Source organism: Alligator sinensis, unplaced genomic scaffold (assembly GCF_000455745.1).
Source record: "Alligator sinensis unplaced genomic scaffold, ASM45574v1 scaffold1052_1, whole genome shotgun sequence".
Lineage (NCBI taxonomy): Eukaryota > Metazoa > Chordata > Crocodylia > Alligatoridae > Alligator > Alligator sinensis.
The window spans coordinates 438,688-459,044 of record NW_005842971.1 but is presented as its reverse complement, the minus strand read 5'-3'; the positions used below and the strand labels follow the sequence as shown (position 1 = coordinate 459,044).

At 37.9% G+C, this 20,357-nt stretch overlaps 1 protein-coding gene across 1 annotated transcript in view; it reads right to left on the bottom strand.

Moving 5' to 3' along the window:
• Positions 1–20,357, bottom strand: part of ANKRD13C (ankyrin repeat domain 13C) — a 60,616-nt gene that overhangs the window by 16,290 nt on the left and 23,969 nt on the right. The window contains exons 3-10 of the mRNA XM_025192833.1: positions 12,684–12,788; positions 11,503–11,588; positions 7,991–8,036; positions 6,712–6,765; positions 6,029–6,047; positions 4,356–4,500; positions 3,596–3,727; positions 1,444–1,605 (exon numbers count right to left, since the gene is read on the bottom strand). Coding sequence (XP_025048618.1) covers positions 1,444–1,605; positions 3,596–3,727; positions 4,356–4,500; positions 6,029–6,047; positions 6,712–6,765; positions 7,991–8,036; positions 11,503–11,588; positions 12,684–12,788 — 749 coding nt within the window. The remainder of the gene's footprint in view (positions 1–1,443; positions 1,606–3,595; positions 3,728–4,355; positions 4,501–6,028; positions 6,048–6,711; positions 6,766–7,990; positions 8,037–11,502; positions 11,589–12,683; positions 12,789–20,357) is intronic.

The window sequence follows — 20,357 nt, the reverse complement described above, 5'->3', positions numbered from 1 at the left end:
TTCTTGCACTCCCTTCCCCATCGGACCATGGTCCTCCTCCTCCTCCCGGGTCTCACCAACCAATCTCATAAGCTTGTAGAAGTCAGCTTTCCTAAAATCAAGGATTTCTACCCTACTGACTGATTTCCCTCTCTTACGGTGGATGAAGAAGGTGACCATCTCATGCACAAGGGTAGTTTTTCTTAAGTTAAGTAAAAACAATTTATTGTTGTTTAATAAGTGGTGAGCTTTACTTTCTTAAAACAGCTGAAGAACAGCCTGTATGCTGCTGTTCAGCAGTAATCAGTCCAATGTCAGGCTCCCTCAGCCAGAGGTGTGGGACAGTCTGCTCCTGAAATTGGCTCCAGTGAGCCTGCAGGGAGCCCACTTTCCCCACCACTGGAGCCTGAATTACAGTGGTCCCCACCTATGTTCCAACTACCCCCTTTGTATATTTTTTGTTGAAGGGAATAGAGATATTTTTCATTAATTTCTGTGCAATTTGTACACACTATCAGGATGACAGGAGTCAAGTGGTTGTCGTAACTAGTCCCCCAAAGCAGCAAATTCACTGTGACAAGTTTACTGTTAAAATTACAAGTTGATAGGAGCAAGTAATTCCAATACCTTTTTAAAAAAAGGAAGGCATGACTGTAACATCAGTCATTTTACATTGGAAGACTGAAGCAAAACTAAAAAAAGCTCAACATTTACGAATCATTAGATCTGTTCTTCATTACACTTTTCAAGTAGATATTTTTCACTATTCTTCACTACACTTTTCAAGTAGATATTCTTTAGCAAGTTTTGTGCTTCATGAAACTTTTCTCATATTAATAACTATCCGCTGAAGATATGGATATAATTCTCAAAATGTCAAAATTAAGTCCACAGCTTCTTTATGATGGATTGCACCGTGTATAATTTTCTTGAAAATTACTGAAGTTCAAAAAATATTATGTAGAAAACAGATGTAAAACACCAATAGTACATTCAAGCATTTAAAATTGCATTAAAAATCAGATTAGCAACTCTAAATTAACTAGAGAATAACCTGTCAGCTCAGAAGAGGATGAAGGAAGGATTACACCTGTTAAATTTAACGCTAACCCTGTATCTAAGCATCTACAGGCTTTGCCTGATAATGTACTTGAAATTGGAGATCATTCAGAGAGAAGACTGTGGTAGATTTGGAAGGTCCCTTCAGTAAAGTAAGCTAAAGGGGAAAAATAATGACAAAAAGACACTTCAGAGGAGCATTCTAAACCAGAATAAAAAAAAATCCTGTCCAAGAGAATACTAAAATACTCTCAGTCAGCTACCACCAGAAAAAACCCCTCTAGAAAGATCAAATGACTTCACTGTTTATATTTAATATTCCACTGTGCATGTTAATCAGTTTGAGAGGGAAAAACACTGCTTAGGATGTGTGCGCCAATTCTGTAGAGAACAAGCTAACTATACCTCAAAATTTTGTTCCATCAAGTTACCACCTTTACTCAGGCTTTCCATGATGGCCTTATTTCGAAGAATATCCTCTTCACTAAGGTGTTCTCTCCTTTTCCTTGATTCTAAAACAAGTCCATTAACCAAGTAGAAGTCTGCCAGAAAGTTTCCTACTCTTTCCTGTAAGAAAGATAATTGAGATTAATGATCAATTTCCAAAATCTTCAAGTAAAATCATTTAAAAGTCAAGTATAATGAAATATTAAAATGATTGTTTGATTGAAAAAAAAGTATAAAAATGAAAAGTTTTACTTAAGTTGCATGTAAGTACAAGTGCTTGCCTTAGCACTGCACTTCCCCAATAACATCAATGCAAGTGCTGCTACTGCATGGACTCCTTTGGGGACAGAACTCCCATTAGCGTGAAACATCTAATTAAGTCATCTTTTCCTGAAGGGCTAATTTGAGAGTTGCCTGGGAAATCTGTTTTAACTCTGTGTCTGGAGAGGTCCTGAATGGTTGATTGTTTCAACTTAGGAGATAGATATCTATATATCTATCCAATTTATTTTTGAACCCAGAGTTCAAATTCCATAAAATGACATCCCCCCCCAACCCTGTTTACGATGCAAACTAATGTATGAGTGGCAACACATAATACTTTAAGGACAGTCAAAACGGCTGCAAAACAGCTGCCTGCACATCTATATAAGGAAGAAAACATTCTTTTCAGGCTCTATGTGCTTTCATTCTCATTTGTATAGCAGCGTTAGTTTATCTAACCTTTTAAAAACTCCTAAACTATTTGCTGTAAATGCTCCTTTGGCTTAAGAAATTCTTCCTTTCAGCATTTTAATTTTACTTCCTTATATCTCTGAGTGCTTTCATTCTTATGCAATAGGATACAGATCAAACCATTTCCAGTAATTTCTGCTGCTGTATACAGAAACAAAACAAACCAAACCAAGTGCTGATGAGTTTTCAAGAATGCCAGTATAAGCTTGCTGGCTCTACTCAGATCAATTTTATGCCAAGAAAAGGGGGACTCCTTTTTGGGAACTCCTTTTGGAGTAGCGAAGCACCAATGATAACCGTTCTTAAAGAACCTGGGAAGAGATAAGTTTCTTAAAATTGCTGGCCTTTTCTGTCCTGCAATATCTCCCCCATGAAGTCAGATTCTTGAGAGAGAATCTTTGGTGAACAAAAGACATAGTTTTCTGCTGCATCATCCAAAGGTACTTGTCATCCCAAGAGAATATACAAAAGCTTGGAAAGAAAAAAGTTATACCTTGCATCTTTTACATACTCTTCTTTCTGTAAAGGTGCTGAATTATCAATGAAATGCTAAAAAAGTCCATGTGGGTTGTCTGAACACTCTTAAGTAAGTTAATAATGCAACCAACAAAAACATGAATTCAGCAAGGAGATCTGTTGGTTACAGTTGACCAGTGGTCAATTAATGCCTGGCAAGCAACAACTGCAAACACAATGCAAATCCTAGAAGTTATCTGTGTTATATGGGACCAAAACACATTTCCTGGACAAATCTATGGCCTAAATAATATATTACACATTTTACTGAAATATCTATCACACCTTTAACAAATTGGCTTCAACTGCTAGAATTGATAAAATGTCCTTGAACACTAAAAATTGGAACTTCTCGAGTCTTGGTCAGAAAAAGCCTTATTACACTTTCCCTGATTGTTTTGGCTAATTCTCTTCCATCTAATCTTTTTAGTAGGTACCCAAGCACTGACTCTGTTGGAGATGTAGAAACATGTTTAAATAATACCACCAACCTGAAATCCTTATTAGCCAAACTCCATGAATTTACCTCTTCCCTATTCCTACTTCAGTTTTTAATCTCTTTTATTATTTCCTAGATTCCCAGGCTACAGCATTTTGGGTTCAATTTTGGCTTTGCTCATCAAACTCTAAAAATCCCTTTTCTGTTCTGCCTCATGCTGATTCTACTATCTGGCAATTTCTGAGTCTCTTCTTCAGCCATCACCTTGAAAGTCCCTCTCAACTCCAGGTTTACCACTTGGGAAACATGAGATTTAACATATTAAATGTTAAAGACACATAAAGAAACACTCTTTTCTCTTGGCTTTCTATCAATTCTATTTTTCAACAGTCACAAAAGAAAAGTTTGTTGCAGATTTACCGTTTTGTCTTCTCTGAAAAGCCATCCTGTTTGGGCACGTGTGAAGGTAATTGATTTGGTTGATAATGTTGCTGAATAAATATCACTGCTCATTAAAATATCAACTTCTTCTTCCGTTTCCATCTCAGATTCCTAAAAGAAAATAAAAAACCCTGAACACTGAAATACCAGACTACAGAAGTACATCTCTTATTCTTTAATTGAGTATTTTTTCCTCCCTATCAAATTAAAAAAAGTTTCAAGAACTAACCATTACTGGAAGCTACCATATTAGAATCATTAAAGAAGGTTATACAGTATTAGCATCAGTATGCCTTATACAGTTGGTATTATGGAAAGAGACATGTCTGAAACTCTGCCAGCAAATGTGCTGATAATTGATTGTACTATTCTCAAATAGTTCGGTATCCTTTGAAAGACAGTTTAGTATCTTCCCCTATACCAATGGAAACGTAAATTCAAAAAGTTTGCAAGGTAAAAAAACAGCATTCATTGTTAACTTTCAGCTCTGAGGTAAGGAATTGCTTACAATTCTGGTAAAAAAAATCCCATTTCTATGAAGAAAGTCAAAAAACAATTTGTTTTGTTTTTTCCCCCTCATTAGGAGTCTGTATTCAGGCAAGCAATTGCCTTGCTTGACCACATTGCCATATATTATTTGACCCAATATACACAGAAGCTGACTTTTTATTAGAATGCACATTTTATGACTAGGAACTCATTCACTATAATTAGTCTTTACATACATGTAGCTTCTCACCTCATGATGTATTCGCTGGTAAACTTTTTGTTCATTGTCTAAAACTACAAAAGATTCAGAGGGTGCTGCATCACCATTAAAAATGAAGCTTAAATCCCCTCGTTGGCACTTCATGTCAGTAAAGTCTATTAGAGTTGTGTCAAGCCTGTGGAAACAAACCAATGGTAAAGTACCTTTAAAAAAAAGTTATCCAGAAATATTAAAATACATAAATGAGTTCTTTTATCAAGCAAAATGCTATTTTTTCCAATCAGCACATACAGTAAACGTATTACACAATCATATTACATAAATGCATATTGGCTAAGACAATTATTTACTATTGCCACTAAAAATGAATAGGATTCAATTCTCCTCAGCCCCATTTTACAAATATATTTCAGGATGTTGATATTATTTTCATGCTAAAATATAATGCTTCCCCCTTGTCACATAGTGTTAACACAATGGAATTACAAATAAAAATTTAAAAGATGACTTGCCACTTCATCATTTTGACTTCATAATTGTTGGCCATCAGGAATCAGACTCATTTTCTATGGCCTGCAAATATACTAGGAATCGGTCTAAACAAGTGGCATAGCTGGTATATATTACTAAAAGCAAGCAAGGATCACTGAACACGCAATCCTACTTTATAAGTAGGATTACAAGTTCACATTTACTGAAATCAGTGGGAACTAATCATATCTGGATTTGACCTAAATTAAGAAAAGGACCAAGACTGAGTTTTGCTTTAGTCAGTTTTACTCTCAGCATTTTTAATATGTTTTTATACTTTCAGCAGCATAGGCATATTAAACACTGACCTGTCAAGTCTCCTCCCTACACATACCTAACAGAATTCCTTTGATCAGCCTCCAAAATAACTATTTCTTATACAAACTGCTTGTAAATGATGCATACAAATGCAATTACATTTGTTTAGTACAGTTACAACTGTAATTCTTAAAAAAATATTTTTAAGCCAGTTATACATGTATTAAACTTTCATTCTAGAAAACAAACATGGGGCTATTTAGATTTATATTCATTTCCACATTCCCATCAAGGCAAGTGGTGCATGTGCACAGAACCGACTTGGACTTATCACAGAGAGCTCTGACCCAAGAAGTCAGAACATTTTTCTCTGTTAAAAGCTTTAAAGGGAGAAGCAGTTTCTACAGAATAAATCCTCGGAATTATTTATTAACCTGATTTTCTTGATTTTGGAGCTTAAGCAGAATAGACACTTGAATCCAACAAAAGCTAATCTCAGCTAATTAAAGAGCTGAGGTGGAAAAAGCCAAGAAAACATGACATGTGTTGAATTTATTCTTCCTCCTTTTCCCTTTTGTTCCCTGAAAAATTACATTAACATTCTTACAACAGCATAATTATGGTACAGCTACATTTCTGAACAATATCAACTTAAATTTTAATATTAAAAATAATTCAGTTTACATATTTCAGTGAATTATCATGGCAGGCAAGTACAGTCAGATAAAAATGAATATATTTGCTTCAAATCCCCAAAACTGATTCAGTAAGAAATAAATATAATTATTCTCCATGTAACTGAATTTAAGTTATTTATTTCTGATCAGTTACTTTTGAGAGGTATGTACAGTTGTCACACCCATTAAGTAATAACATTATCTAAGCCAACTTCTAAGAAAAACTTTAACACTTACAAGAACAGAAAGCTGCATTCTAGTGAAAAAGAATATTAGAAAAAAAAAACATTTATTCCAAAGACTCCATGGGTTGCTTTTCGAGGATTTTACTGTGCTGAATCATACAAGCATTTAGATTTGAGGATATTAGAAAAGGGTAATACTCCCAATTACGCCCCTTAGATATTAAGTTCTCCTCAATACAGTAAACAGCAATATCTTAATCCTTCTAGGCATTAATTTTTTTTAAATAAACATTTCTTCTTAAACTCCCCTAAAATTTAAGCATTACTTAAACATGACAATATTTGTTTTAAAGGTATCTAAAAATTTTCACAACTAGCCATGTAAGTATTTGGAATGCTGATGTGCACCTATGCACTACACTACTAAACAAAATCAGACATTCTATGCTATTAAATGAAATCAGAGATTTGAAAAAGATCAAAAAAGAAAGAAAAAAAATCAATAATTGAAAACTATGCTATTTAAACTCTTCAGAAAGGGGGAGGAAAATAAAGACACCATGAAAGCCCACTGTTTCACCAAACTCTAAGAACTGGTGTGGTTATCTATAGCCTTCAAACTGAACTGGTATTTTATCTGTACTGTCAGAATTTACTGTTTCCAATAATACCCATTTTGCTGTAACTTAACAAGGATACAGTTGTTACAAGTCAATACTTACCTGATATTTATACCTTGTTTATATATTTTACACGCATCGGAAGGCAGAATTCGGGAAAGTAAAGGCACTGCATTTGTAAAAGAAAAAACAGTGATTAAAACAGAAATATAGCCAGATACTGCACAGACTACCTCAGCAATATCCGTTTAATAAAATACTAAGCGGTTCACTTGCCTTAGGTATTAGGTATTGCTGTACTGTAAACAGAAAATTATATTTTTCATAAGTTATGTTTGCAATAAAAGTGTAAATGCAGGGAAAAAGTGTAACCTATAATTAGGGATTACTGGAATTTGTGCCGGAAGTGCACTGTGCAGTGGCTTCTTTAATCTTGGAGTTTCCCCTGTATAGATCAGGCACTTTAGTGGGGCGCTTTTATCTAATAGCTGATTAAAGCCATTTCAATGTAATAAAATGAAAGCTTTCTGAGCAAATTAAATTTGATATTTGGGATATTTTTGTTTCATTATATAAAATACTGAACTCCAGATTCAATCATACTAATTCAAGATTTCTAAAAAGTTAATTCAGACACAATATGGCCAGCATTAAACACAAAATATTCTTGCTATTTAAATGGTTCTTCTACAGGGCATAAGGATAGCTTCTCAGTTCTGACCAAGAAAAAAAAATCACAGAATTGCAGTTAAATTTATAAATAATTGTAAAAAATTAATTTAATTTAAGGTACAGTATAAATGCTGTAACTATATAAACAGATACAGACCTGGTTCTAGTTATGTTGCTAGATGAAGACAATGTTAAAATAGAATTAAGACCATAAAATGCAAATTGGAGGGATGTTTTAATTAACCCAAAGCCAACTTTATGAACCCAGAAAATTTGGAGTCAAAATGAAATTTAAGAAATCAAAACATTCTGAAGTTAGGGTGCATGAACCACTTTAACTCTGCCTTGTAGCAATATATAATAATCATAATGACTGAAATATATTAGTGTAAATCCCAGATTAGATTGAACTGTTTTTAAAGATTTAGATTTCCTTGCTCCCGCCCCGGCCTTCTCTGGTGTCACTACTACAATTTGTTCTCACCTACTTTAGGGAGGGGAATCAAGCTCCAAATATGATCAAATGGGAACAAAATTCTTCAGTGTACTACCAGACCTTTTAACACTCCAATACACACACTAGATTTAGATTCTGCAAAGATGTAAAAGTTTGAACCCTCAGGGGATCTCCCCCTCCCCCCACAACATACTGGTGATTGAAAGGGATATTACAGATTCTACTCCTTTATAACTATTTATAGCAAAGATAGCATAATTCTTACCCCAACTTTGAAAATCCCAGTGAAGTTCTAGATAGAAGTCACCTAGCTGAGAAGACATATGAATATATCATTAGTGAATATTAGCCAAACTGACAAGTGTTAGCTTTTATGGAAGACATGGAAAAAAAGAAAATTTCTAAGCTAAATAAAAGCATATATAACCAAATAAGAGATCTAGTCCTTCCTCTAATATTAGCTTCTCAGGCATACTAAAATGAATATTTCTGAATCTAGATCAGAGTGAATAACATGATGCATTTTTTTCTTTCACTTCGTGTACTGGTGTATTGCTGATTACAAGCATATCATTTATTTTTTTATTTGAAGTTACTTCAACAACTCAAGCTGCAGACTAGGCAAAAGCAATTGACTGTAAATAGCAAACACTAAAAATTCAAGCTGCGTTGCTTAGCTTTGATTGAACGCGTGCCAGCCAGGTGGTACTGTTTGTTCTCTGATCAGATTATTGCAATGTAAAGTCAAGTCTCAGCTACATTTAAAAGTTCATATTTTGCTTTCTGGAAATATTTTAATATGTTCATAAAATTCACTCTAACACACATATACCTCCCAACTCTTACTGATTTTGCTTTCTGCCAAATCTGAATGAGGCATAAGAAAACTAAATGTATTCATTTTTGTAAAACAAACTGAAGTATTTATCAATTTCTAATATCAACATAAGAAGGACAGATATTAATTCCCAGGAAGACCATGTCTCAGCATAGAGGAGAAATGCTAGAACTACTTAACTAACCCTATGCGGCCACCTACCTCCATATAGTTCTATAGGGAATCTCATTTCTATTTTTCAGGGATCAGTAATACATAAAATATAAATATTGGAAAATCTCCTTATATGTTGTTACTTCCTGCAGAAAAGTGTAATTAATATAAAATGTTAAAATCTTATCTCACTGAAAATTTCAGTAATATATATTTATAATTTATATAGAAGTGGAATACCCTAATTTCGTCCCCCACAGTTTTGAAACTTTTTTACATCATTCACTCAGAAAACTGAAAGCACCTTGGGTGTTTTAGAAGAGCTAGTGCTCTCACAACAGCTCGTGGAAGCAATTTGAAACTGGGCAGTTTCTGTCTGCTGGGGGAAGAAAAACTGACAGAAAGGAGGACAGAAGAGAAAGAGGTAGTATCTTGTGATAAGACTGATATATGAACAAAAGAGTTTGCACTACTCAGAAACAAAGCCTTCACACTTTGTGTGAAGGAAACAGTTATCTAAGAGGAAGACTAAGATTTCATACAATTAGGGTAGATGCCCGTTGTTTGAAAACATTGGCATCATCACTGAAATCCCCAGAAGAAAAGCTCCTTTTTATGTAAACTATGTTTTCTATTACAGATTCTATAGCTGAGGAACCTTTGTATCCTAAAGGCTCCTATGTCAGAGTCCAATTAAGAGAGTCATTCTCTAAACTGTCTCCTAAGATGAAAGAGAAGAATTATCTATAAATTATTTGCAAGTTAGAGAGGAACTAGTTGGCAATTTCTTGGCAGCTTCAGTACAATGCATGGAATTAACTGGGCATAAAACCAAAATGAACTCCTTTTTCTCCTTCTCAGAGACAGGGTTCTACAAAACAAAATTATGAGATTGTGACCCAATAAAACTAGATCAGGGGATCAAACAATTTCACAACATGGGTCATTTCTTAATGAAGCTGTCACATGTGAACCAGCACTTCTGTTCAGTATTTTCTGTCTTTTGTTCAAACTGCAATCACAGTTTTGGTGTGGCAATCATATCTATTACTTGCATCTTAAAATATTAGGAAATACTTGCTGTGTAACTGTAGTACAGTAAAAGCTTTGTTATCTGGCATGAGTGGGGTAAGGGGTAGGTGCCAGTTATCTAAAAATTCCAGTAATCTGAGAGTTATACCTATCAAGGAAGACAGAAGAGCAGCACGGCCACCTCAAAGAGCTTGGCACTGCCCTGGCCCCAGCCCTCACTGGCAGCCTGCCCTACCCCACTCAGCCCCCTCCAAATTTTTTCTCTCCCTCCACCTATGTGGATATCAACTAAGAGGGACTGCTGCGAGCCCTTCATCGGCAGCATCAGTAACTAATGTAAACAGAAATATTTGATGCGTGTGCCGAACAGACTCGGCAAAGATTCTGTTTGCTAAAGTGAGGATTTGTATTAGGGGATATTGAACATTCTGGTTAATAGATTATTCTGGTTAGTAAAATGCTGATTAACACGGCTTTTACTGTACCATGACACAGCTGGAAATAATGAGCATGTGACCAAGTTACCAGCAATCAGGAATAGCAGTTTTGCAACCAGTGTTACACATAATAAAAAAAAATAGATGCTAAACCATGCTGGACTCTGTCAAATTGAGAATAATTCCTTGGGTACAAACTGATATTGCAATCAATCACTAGCATAGGGCACCATGTCAAATTAAAGATTATGTTAATCCCTTTTATTGATAAACCAAATGGCACTTTAACGTTAACATAAAATTGACAACATTTAGCTTATTTCAAAAGAAGTAAAGAAAATATAATTTTTATTCCAGGATAGAACATACTGTATTTACCTGAATCCAAGATGAGGGTTTTCATCCCCATTTAAAGTGGAGAAAATGGCCCCTTGTGAGTACAAGCTGGTGGTGGGGAAGATGGATGGACAGACAGGGAAGACATTCATGGGTGGCTGCTGCAGCTCTGACTCCAACTATGACTCTGGCATGAGCATTAGTAGCTAATGCCTATACACCCCCCATTCCCCACACACACACACCCTTCTCTGTCCCTGACCTTGTGCCCCCTGCTGCCTGCCCCCTCCACAGCCTCTACCCCTCCCCATCCCCTACCCTCCAACTCTGGCTCTAGCAGCACTCCAGCCAGGGGCAGGTAGCAGCTACTGCAGTGGCAGCAACAGCTCCAACCCAGGCTCTGGCTTTAGTGCCCAGCTGGAGCTGTTGCCCCTTGGAGCAGGGATAGAGCCAGAGGGTCAATAGCTAGGGGTCAGGGAAGGCAGTGACTGTAGGAGGGCAGAAGCTGAGAAGGGATGCAGGCAATTGTGGGGGTGAAAGGAGAGGCAGCGGTTTTACAAGTGGTGGGGGACAAGGAACAAGGATAAGGCTGTGCTACCACCTGCCCCCCTACCATTGTTTTCCCCACTGCAGTTGGAGGGGGGGAGGGAGGGAGAATGAATTTAAGATGACCCACCAATAATTAATCTATACACAGAAAATTATAACAAATTTAGAATGTTTCTATATATTGAAACTAATTGTTGGGGGGTGTTTTAAATTCAGACTTATCTTGGATTTAGGTTAATACAGTAAATCCCCACTAAAACATCATCTGCCTAGCCAAATGGTGACTGAACTCTGACTCCTTTGTTCCACCAGCAGGTTAAGTGAATATATTTATTGTTCCTGGTTCAAAATGCATTCTGTTAAAGAACTTCAGAGCTTTGTGTAGGCACCTTCAAGAAAAATAATTTATCAAGAAAATGTCTTTAAGCTTACCTCTTTTAGGGCTTTTAATAATCGAGGTCGCTTTTCTTCGACGCTTTCCCTGGACTGCTGCTTAAGCTTCCTTAGAAGTGCTGTAACTATATGGAAACATACTGTCAACTAAAGGACTTGACTTAATTTGTGAATTCTTTGGAGAAAAGACTGTCATTTTGCAGAGCTTTTCATTTACTGAAAAATTTATACAAATGTTAGTCATTTTTACCAGAGAGAACAGGAGTTAGAAAATTAACTAATAGTTATGCATAACTGTAATGGAATCATATTATCAAAAAAACTGTGGTAACACTATTGTTTTATAACATAAGTTTATGCTAATAGTTCTAATATTATCTTTTATCAATGAAGTTAATATTAACTATCATTGAAGCAATACCTCAGAAGTGAAATACCCCTGGTATTTGAATTACTGTTAATACATTATAGACTAGGAGCAAAATACTAAGTTGTGTATTATGACAAGTAATAAAACCAAGGAACCATCTAACCTCAATCTACTAAAGAGTGGCATCGGGATAATTTTTATCTTTGTTCTTTTACGTGTGAGCAGTATAACTCGCTTGACACTTTCTTATGACTTATGGTCCAACTTGTAGCAGAGAACCAACAAAGATAAAAGTAATATCCCAATGCTAGGGGCTAGAAATGAAGTTTATCTATACACAGAAATCTTAAGTAGAAACTGTTCTTGATATAGAGTGTGCCACAACATCCTACAGATCTTTAAAAAAGCAGCAGATTGTAGTTGATTCACATTGCCAATTTGATTTAAGACTTACTCTTTTTTACAGAATGTCAGTTTGTAGTTTTCACATTCACTTACAAATTCAATCTTAAACTCGCTTAGTGAACGGGTTTTAAATAAAAAGTTAGCTTCATTTTAAATAAAAAGTTAGCTTACTTCAACTCTAACTCAGTCAAAGCTAGAAAATCGATGTGTTGAGCAAAAGCATTACCAACACTTGTTAACTTTCTAGCTACCACAAAATATCCAGAGCAGACACAAAAATACCATTAAAAAAGTAAACCTACTGTAAAAAAGTAACCAGCTGTAAGCCCTACAAAGAAACCTTAAGAAGCAAACAAAGTAGCAGGTAACATTAGGAAAAAAACCCTTGTTGTTCTAGTCTACATAGGTCCTCAATTTACATTACCCAAACAGTTGAATTTCTTACTCATTTGTCTGTCTCCATAGCTGATGGCTTCTGCAAGGGGGCTCCATCCCTGAGCATTTTTCACCTTAACTGGAGCATTGTGGGCCAAAAGCAAGTGGGCACATTCTGTAACAGATCAAGCAGTAACATTCATTCACCATAAACACAACTGTTAATTTCTGTTCCTTAATTCTTCTGTAAAGGTGTAATTTATACACTAAATTAAAAGAAGATAAATAGTGAAGAAAGTGTTATATATTATTATGTAGATAACTAGCTGGTATATTTAACAGATTAGCAGGAGGCAACATTTGAAACTTGAATACAGGAAAAATAAAGCCAAAGGCCTGATGTGGACCCCACCACACCTGAGTCTGCAAACCTATTTTAAAAATTTCAGCCATTTTAGAACCTGAAAATAGATCTCTTTTGGTTTAGATTTCAACGTATTAAAGATCATAGAAACAGATCTGATTTAATGAATACAAATCACATCTCCTGCCATCAAAATCTGCAAGTTTCATATCTTTTGCTACTGTCACTGAAACAGAGCAAGATTCTCTCCGTGTACCCAGCATGCAAGAAGAGAACAAACGAGTAAGAACTGGAATACATTTCATTACCTATGAACTGCCAGGACACAATTTTGTTCAGCACAGTTAAAAATACTGTCTCTCATATTGTGAAACTGTCTGCTATTAACTATCCCAACAAGTACCAAAATACTCTGCTTTAACAGATTTCTCCACTATATTTTTCTTTATGAAAGAGACCATTAATGTCTGAATGATGATAGAAAATTAAACTTCCCAGCTTTACACTGAGTAATACCATTCTACATATGACTTAAAGTCGACAACCTTTTCTTAAGAGGTGGTTAAAGGAGAGGGAATTGACTTTTTTTTTTTTTTTTTTTTTAAGTAGCACAAGGAAATTAAGCATGTTAAAATACATTTGTAAACTTAGCTTTGATTTAAAATGAAATGAGCTATACCACACATCTTGTTGGTTTTATCTCAGACACTTCAGACAAACTTAAAAAGTTGTATGTTAGAAACCTTTTTTTTTTTTTTTTTTTTTTTTACAAATTTACAACATCCATTCACAAGAAAGCAGCTACGAGCAGATGTTCATTTCTACCAGAAGAAATTTCTTCCAGTAGAAACAGACTGGGAGCTGGACTGGACAGATGTTCCTCCAGCCCCATGTCTACAGAGCTTTACAGGCAAACTCTCCAGCCAGAGGGTGCTAGAGGGTTGCTCCCTGGGCCTTCAGGAAGCCCATTGGTTGAAAGCTTGCCCTTTTCCCCAGCCTGAAAAGCATCAGTTGCCACACACAGCTCCAAGAGGGTTCCGGCCCCAGAAGAATGCCCCCACATCTCACCAATCAGATGACTGGGAGGCATTCTTCCATGGTGGGAACTCTCTTGGTTCTCTACTGCAGGAGAATAGTGCCTTGTACTCCTCTGGGCTGACGCAAAGGAGTGTGGTAAGGGCAGGGGTGGGAAAGGGGGTGGGGATGCCATGACAATAGTAGTGCAGGGCAAGGCAGGGGCATTTCACTGCAGTGGCAAGTCTCCTGGGACTGCCCGGTCAGGGTTACAGGCCCTGTTCCCAGAGGCTACACGTGCCTGCTTTGAACATGCCACACAGAGAGAGCTCCAAGCAGTGGAAATGTCTCAAAAATTTCCACCATTATTAGTTAATGCCTGGTCAAGGCCATAATACAGTGAAAAAAGCAGTGCTTTGCTTTTCAAATAGAACCACTCAAGTCCAAAACCAATCATCCGTGCTGTATTAGACTAGAGATGGTGGTGGCAGTTTAGGAGGTTTCATTCTGCTTTGCCCTGTGAAACTAAACACTGCCAACAACTTTCTGGTCTTGTAGTATTTGATGATCGGAACAGGTCTTCCAAGTCCTCTAACATAATCTAAAATTTTTGCCTGTCCCCTATCTGGTCTGCCACACCCCTGACACACACACTCCTAGTGGGGGAGGCTGGGAGTGCAGCACGTGCTGCCCCAGGTGGAAGTGGGCTGGAATCAGTCCCATGCAGAGCACAGCGGGGCAACCACCAGTTGCAGGGATACAACTAGTTGATGGGTGCCAGCCTGTGGCCTGGATCTAATCAGCTGGCAAGCCAAATCCAGTCCGTGGGCCGTATTTTGCCTACCCCAATCTTAACCCCACTCACACTCTCTTTTTAAAATAACCGTTTACAAGTGCTGATAAGCATCAGCTTATTAAAAACTGATATATTTCTCACCACTCCATAATATTATATTTTCAAAAATATGTTTACTGAAAGTAAGAAAACAGATGTCACAGGCCAAATCTGCGCCCCTCCCAAATTCAAAAGAGGCATTTTCAAGTCATTCCAAATACAGTTACACATAGTGGAGAGGACATGGTGGCAGAGTTGTTAAGAAATCTTACAGCTCTGCTTTTGATCAAGGTATCTTGCTTTTGGTTAAGGCTCATACCAAAAGCAGCCTGTAGTGGACCCATAAGTCCAAATACATCAATTCCTTATATGCCACTGGCTACAGAAGCTGACATACCTTAATCACACCATGGGCTGCTAGGTTTGGGAGGACCTTTGATACAAAGCCCTGGTACTGTAGCGCACTGTTAAAGTGAACTTTGAGACTTCTCAGCTGTAGAGCACCTCAATGGGAACTTGTAATGTCCTTGTGCCTGGACATTTTAAGTCAGCAGGCAGTTTTGCCACTTTCTCCCTTCACCTTGCCAGTATCGCTTCTCCCTTTGCTTCACAAACATTATATAAAACACGCAGCAATCACAAAGATCCAGTTTAGTCATAAAGCACAGCCAGTATCATTTTAACCTATCAAAAGTTCATTAAACAGTCATCTTGAACCTACCAAGATGTTCCTTGCTGCTGACTAGGTATCTGTTTAAGGATTCATAAACCAGAAAGGAAATGGGTAAACTGAGTCCCCCCCCAAAATGAGAGTTAGAGAGTTTGCAATGCAATACTACTAATGTGCCAGCTGGGAGATTCTCACTTGCAGATTTCCAAGAAGTGCCATGTTCCTAAAGATGGGAACAGCACATTCTCATATAACATTAATGTCAGCAAAATATTCCCCACACTTACTTAACTTTCAGTTTACATATATAGAAAAGTGTGTGCATGAAGGAGAGAGAAAGAGGGCAGAACTAGAACATGCATCCTGTTCATTGTGCTACCAGTATGGCGAGCCCATTGCTTCCAGTCACCTAACATGTAAATACTGCAGTACTGTTAGCACTATGTCAGCGGGCACCAACCTTTTTGGTGGACCTGCCACGAATTAGCCCTGTACCATCCCCCAGTGCCACTCTGAACCTCTTGCCTCTGCACACACTGATGCTCTGCTTTCTGCTTCCTACCACTGTGCTGCCTGTCCCCTATATGGTCTGCCACATGCCACACACATAGGCTGCTCATGCCACTTGTGGCACATGTACCACAAGTTGGCCCCCTGGTCTGTGTCATCTGCTCTGCCTCCTTGGATGTCTCAATTCCTTCATGGAACTGCGGATCGTTAAGGTAGTTACTGTAATTCTGCAGATAGAGATGGACCATTATCATTGTCACGGTTACCCTAGAGTTATGTCCTGCCCTACCTAGAATGCAGCAGTGGTTTACAATAACAAACAACTTATACCTAGGAAACAAGAGCAGACTCTACAAACAGCACCACAAAATTTGAAAGCTACAAGTGCCTCTGTCTGAAACAGGGGTTTAGGTTGTAGCCGTGTTGGTCTAAGGATATAGGCAGACAAGGTTCCTTGGGTGAATTTGATATCTTTTATTAGACCAACCCAAATGGTTGGAGAATAGTTATTAAGCAAGCTTTCGGGTTCAAAAACCCTTCGTCAGGCTCAGGAAGCTGCAGCAGTTGGTGTGTGCTCTTCCTGGATGGAATGAAAAGTAAACAAGCCAGGGGCTGGGCTGGGCTGGGCTGGGCTGGGGAGTCAGTTGCCAGGCAGATTATAATGTATCAAAAATCCAATGTCTATGTTTAGTCCCTGATCTCTAGTATCCAGCAGGTTGATGAAATGGAGCTCACAGGCTCGTCTCTGGGAAGTGTTGTGTAAATTTCCCTTGAGGATCAGGACTGAGAGATTGGAGAGAGAGTGACCCTCCTGTGAGAAATGTGCCCCCACTACCCTCCATCAGGACATTGGGTCCATTGTATGAGGTCTGCGCACCAGAATGAATGCACACCGGAAATCCATCAAAGACAGAAACACCCAATTACCGGTGGGGGCACATTTCTCACAGGAGGGCCACTCTCTCTCCAATCTCTCAGTCCTGATCCTCAAGGGAAATTTACACAACACTTCCCAGAGACGAGCCTGTGAGCTCCATTTCATCAACCTGCTGGATACTAGAGATCAGGGACTAAACATAGACATTGGATTTTTGATACATTATAATCTGCCTGGCAACTGACTCCCCAGCCCAGCCCAGCCCAGCCCAGCCCCTGGCTTGTTTACTTTTCATTCCATCCAGGAAGAGCACACACCAACTGCTGCAGCTTCCTGAGCCTGACGAAGGGTTTTTGAACCCGAAAGCTTGCTTAATAACTATTCTCCAACCATTTGGGTTGGTCTAATAAAAGATATCAAATTCACCCAAGGAACCTTGTCTGCCTCTGTCTGAAACAGGCATTAGACTTCTTCTCACCTGTGCAGGATCTGTGTTTCCGAATGCAAGAGGCAGAAAATGAAAAGCCAAGTGAGACACAGTGGAAACTTTTAAAAGGGTGTAAAAATTATAGGATCAAGGAACATAATAGCATATATAAAAGGGAACTATAGGAACATTATCCAGAGCTCAAAAAATTTGGTGAGTGCAGTGCTGGTATCCCACTATGCATTACAAAAATTAATCTCACAAAACTGTCAAGACAGTAGTGCAAAGAATACAGCAGATCTCAATGCCTGCAGTAGTGCAAGGAATCCCTATTCTATTCCTGGTCAACCACATTACTAATCATCAGTTTCTTAATGAAGGCATGTTGCAGAAGCAGCCCATGTATATGTGCTTTATGACAAAACAATGTTGGCCTCAGCCTGACAAAGTTACTGGTAGTCTACCTAACTACCAGTAAAACTGATGAAGCCTGCACTTCTTCCTGCAGGGGGGTGAAAATGATGTCATATGAAGTCAGGAATAGCACTCTGAGTAGCTTTTTTTAAACAAGCTATCTTCCACTCGACACTTTCTCACTTTCCAGAAACAAAAACAGCCTCACCACCTGATTTTGTTAGGCAGAATGACCAGTCACATGTACCTGTTATACAACTATGCCAGCAAACTGCAGCCTAATAAAACTTCTTGAATTAATCTGGGATGGGCTGGGTATATACTCAGATGAAAAACATCTGAGGAATTCCTGCCGTAGGTGTTACAGGACATTACTCAAGAGAAAACCACATATTGTGTTAGTGCTAAACCAAATGCTCAAGCACAGTACCAGGAAACAGGACAGATACAGTGCTAATAAATATGTTCTCTTTTGGCAAGTGGGGGTGGGAGGGGAGGGACAGAAACAGAAACGCTGACCACTTAAGTCCATAAAAATCCTAGGATATTCTTTATCGCCACCCACACACATCACAGTAAAGGGATACAAATATAAGGACACAAACTGAATAAAAGTGTAAAAAATTCTGTCATCTATGTATTCTAGTCAAAGTCCATCTCCTGCAATCATATCCTCTTTTTTTAATCCTTCCCTGCAGTTTCAACTAAGTCATTTACCTGTTATAGTGTCACAGCAAAGATGAAGAAAGCTATCCTTCAATAGATATTTGTATACAATTTACGCTCAGTACGTCAAAATGAAAGCTAGAATATTTTATATGTATATAGTATGTCAAAAGACCACAATATTTGCATATGAGATTAAAAGACTATTAATTCTAAGGCAGTCCCAGCCAAATCAATATATCAGTAACAGTCTTAATATCAGACTTGTGCAAAACCTAAATATAATAGCCTTCAATAAATCTTAAAATGAAAAAAATCCCTACAGAATTGAAATGAAATAAGTCTTTCTATCCAGTGACAGCTGTAGAAAGGCTTGTGCATAAGAGTGAGTTCTATAATCAGAGAACCTTGGGTTACAATTTGATGTTACACATTACTACTAAACTGTAGGGGTTTGACCAGAATGTTCAAAAGCACATTTATCTTAATGTTAGAAGAGATTATGGTGAGACGTTCTAAGATTTAAGGCCATTTCAAACCTTGATCTCACTGTTTGTAAATCTGATGTTGTAAAAGCCAAGACAGAAAGAAAAAAAAAATATGCCAGTGTGCATTAGCAAAAAAAAAAAAAATGTTGAATGAGATGGATATATTGAAGTGGAAGACAGCCACCTTGCCATCACAGACACCATGGAAATTTCAATTTTACTTAGACAAGTAAGAATCTTTAGTGATTACAATCCACAGTCTATAAATGCTCAGGTTCATGAAATGTTCAGGAAAGTTATAAATTGCATCAAAGCAAGGACAGAAATCCAAATAGTTAAAAAAAATTCAAAAGAAGAACCTCCAAGGTGGCATTTAGGCTTCCAGGCCTGGGCTTCTGAGAGTAAAGTACATAAGCCAAAAAAAAGTGAAAAGTAGAATATGACTCTAAGGAAGGAACTGAAAAAAAGATCCAAAAATCTGGAGCAGGGGAGTTATTTCTCACTGAACTTTTAAACATTAACTGTTGTGGAACAGATTCTGCTATTGTATTCACTTAACTAGCTTTTTTCTATTTCATGTCAAATAATCTCACACACAATGGTGACTTTGATTAAATTAAGTGTGTATTCTGGGCAAATATCCCATAGTGTTTTGTCCCACTGCTAGACTCCAAGCATTCTGGAACACATAGCTAAAAGCCAGCTAAAGTTCTGGGACTTAAGGCAAACTCACAGATTCTCATGATACCCTGACATCTGCTGGGAGGAGCAGTCAGCCAAATCCAACTGTTCACGCAGAACCTTTACCTAATGCAGAAGGTACATGGTCCCCACTAGGGGAAATGCCTTACTGGACTTGGTGTTGGCTACAGGGGAGGGCCTGGTAGGGGAGCTGCAGATTAATGGTCACCTTGGGGATAGTGACCACCAATCAATCGAATTCACCATACGGCATAGGGGAGGTAAGATAACTAGTAGGGTGGAAGTGCTTGACTTTAGGAAGGCTAACTTCAGTGTGCTTAGGAGTCTAGTCAATGACGCACTGCAGGAGAATAGTATTGGCATGATGGGAGTCCAGGAAGAGTGGCCTTTCCTAAAGGAAGCGATCCTTCAGGCACAGAGGGAGACTATCCCAGTACGAGGGAAAAGGGGGAAATGAGCTAAAAAGCTTCCTTGGCTAAACAAGGAAATCCAGGGGAGCAAAGAAGAAGGCATGTAGGCGGTAGAAGCAGGGGGAAGCTACCAAGGAGGAGTATACCTACTTGGCCCATAGTTGCAGGGAGGCAGTTAGAAAACCCAAAGCAACTACAGATCTGGGGCTGGCAACACAAATTAAAGACAACAAAAAGTCTTTTTTTTAGGTATGTAGGGAGTAAAAAGAAAGCGCAGGGCAGCATAGGACCCCTACTGAACAAGGAGGAGCAATTAGTGATAGACAGGGGGGACAAGGCTGAGCTATTCAAGTAGTTTTTTGCCTCG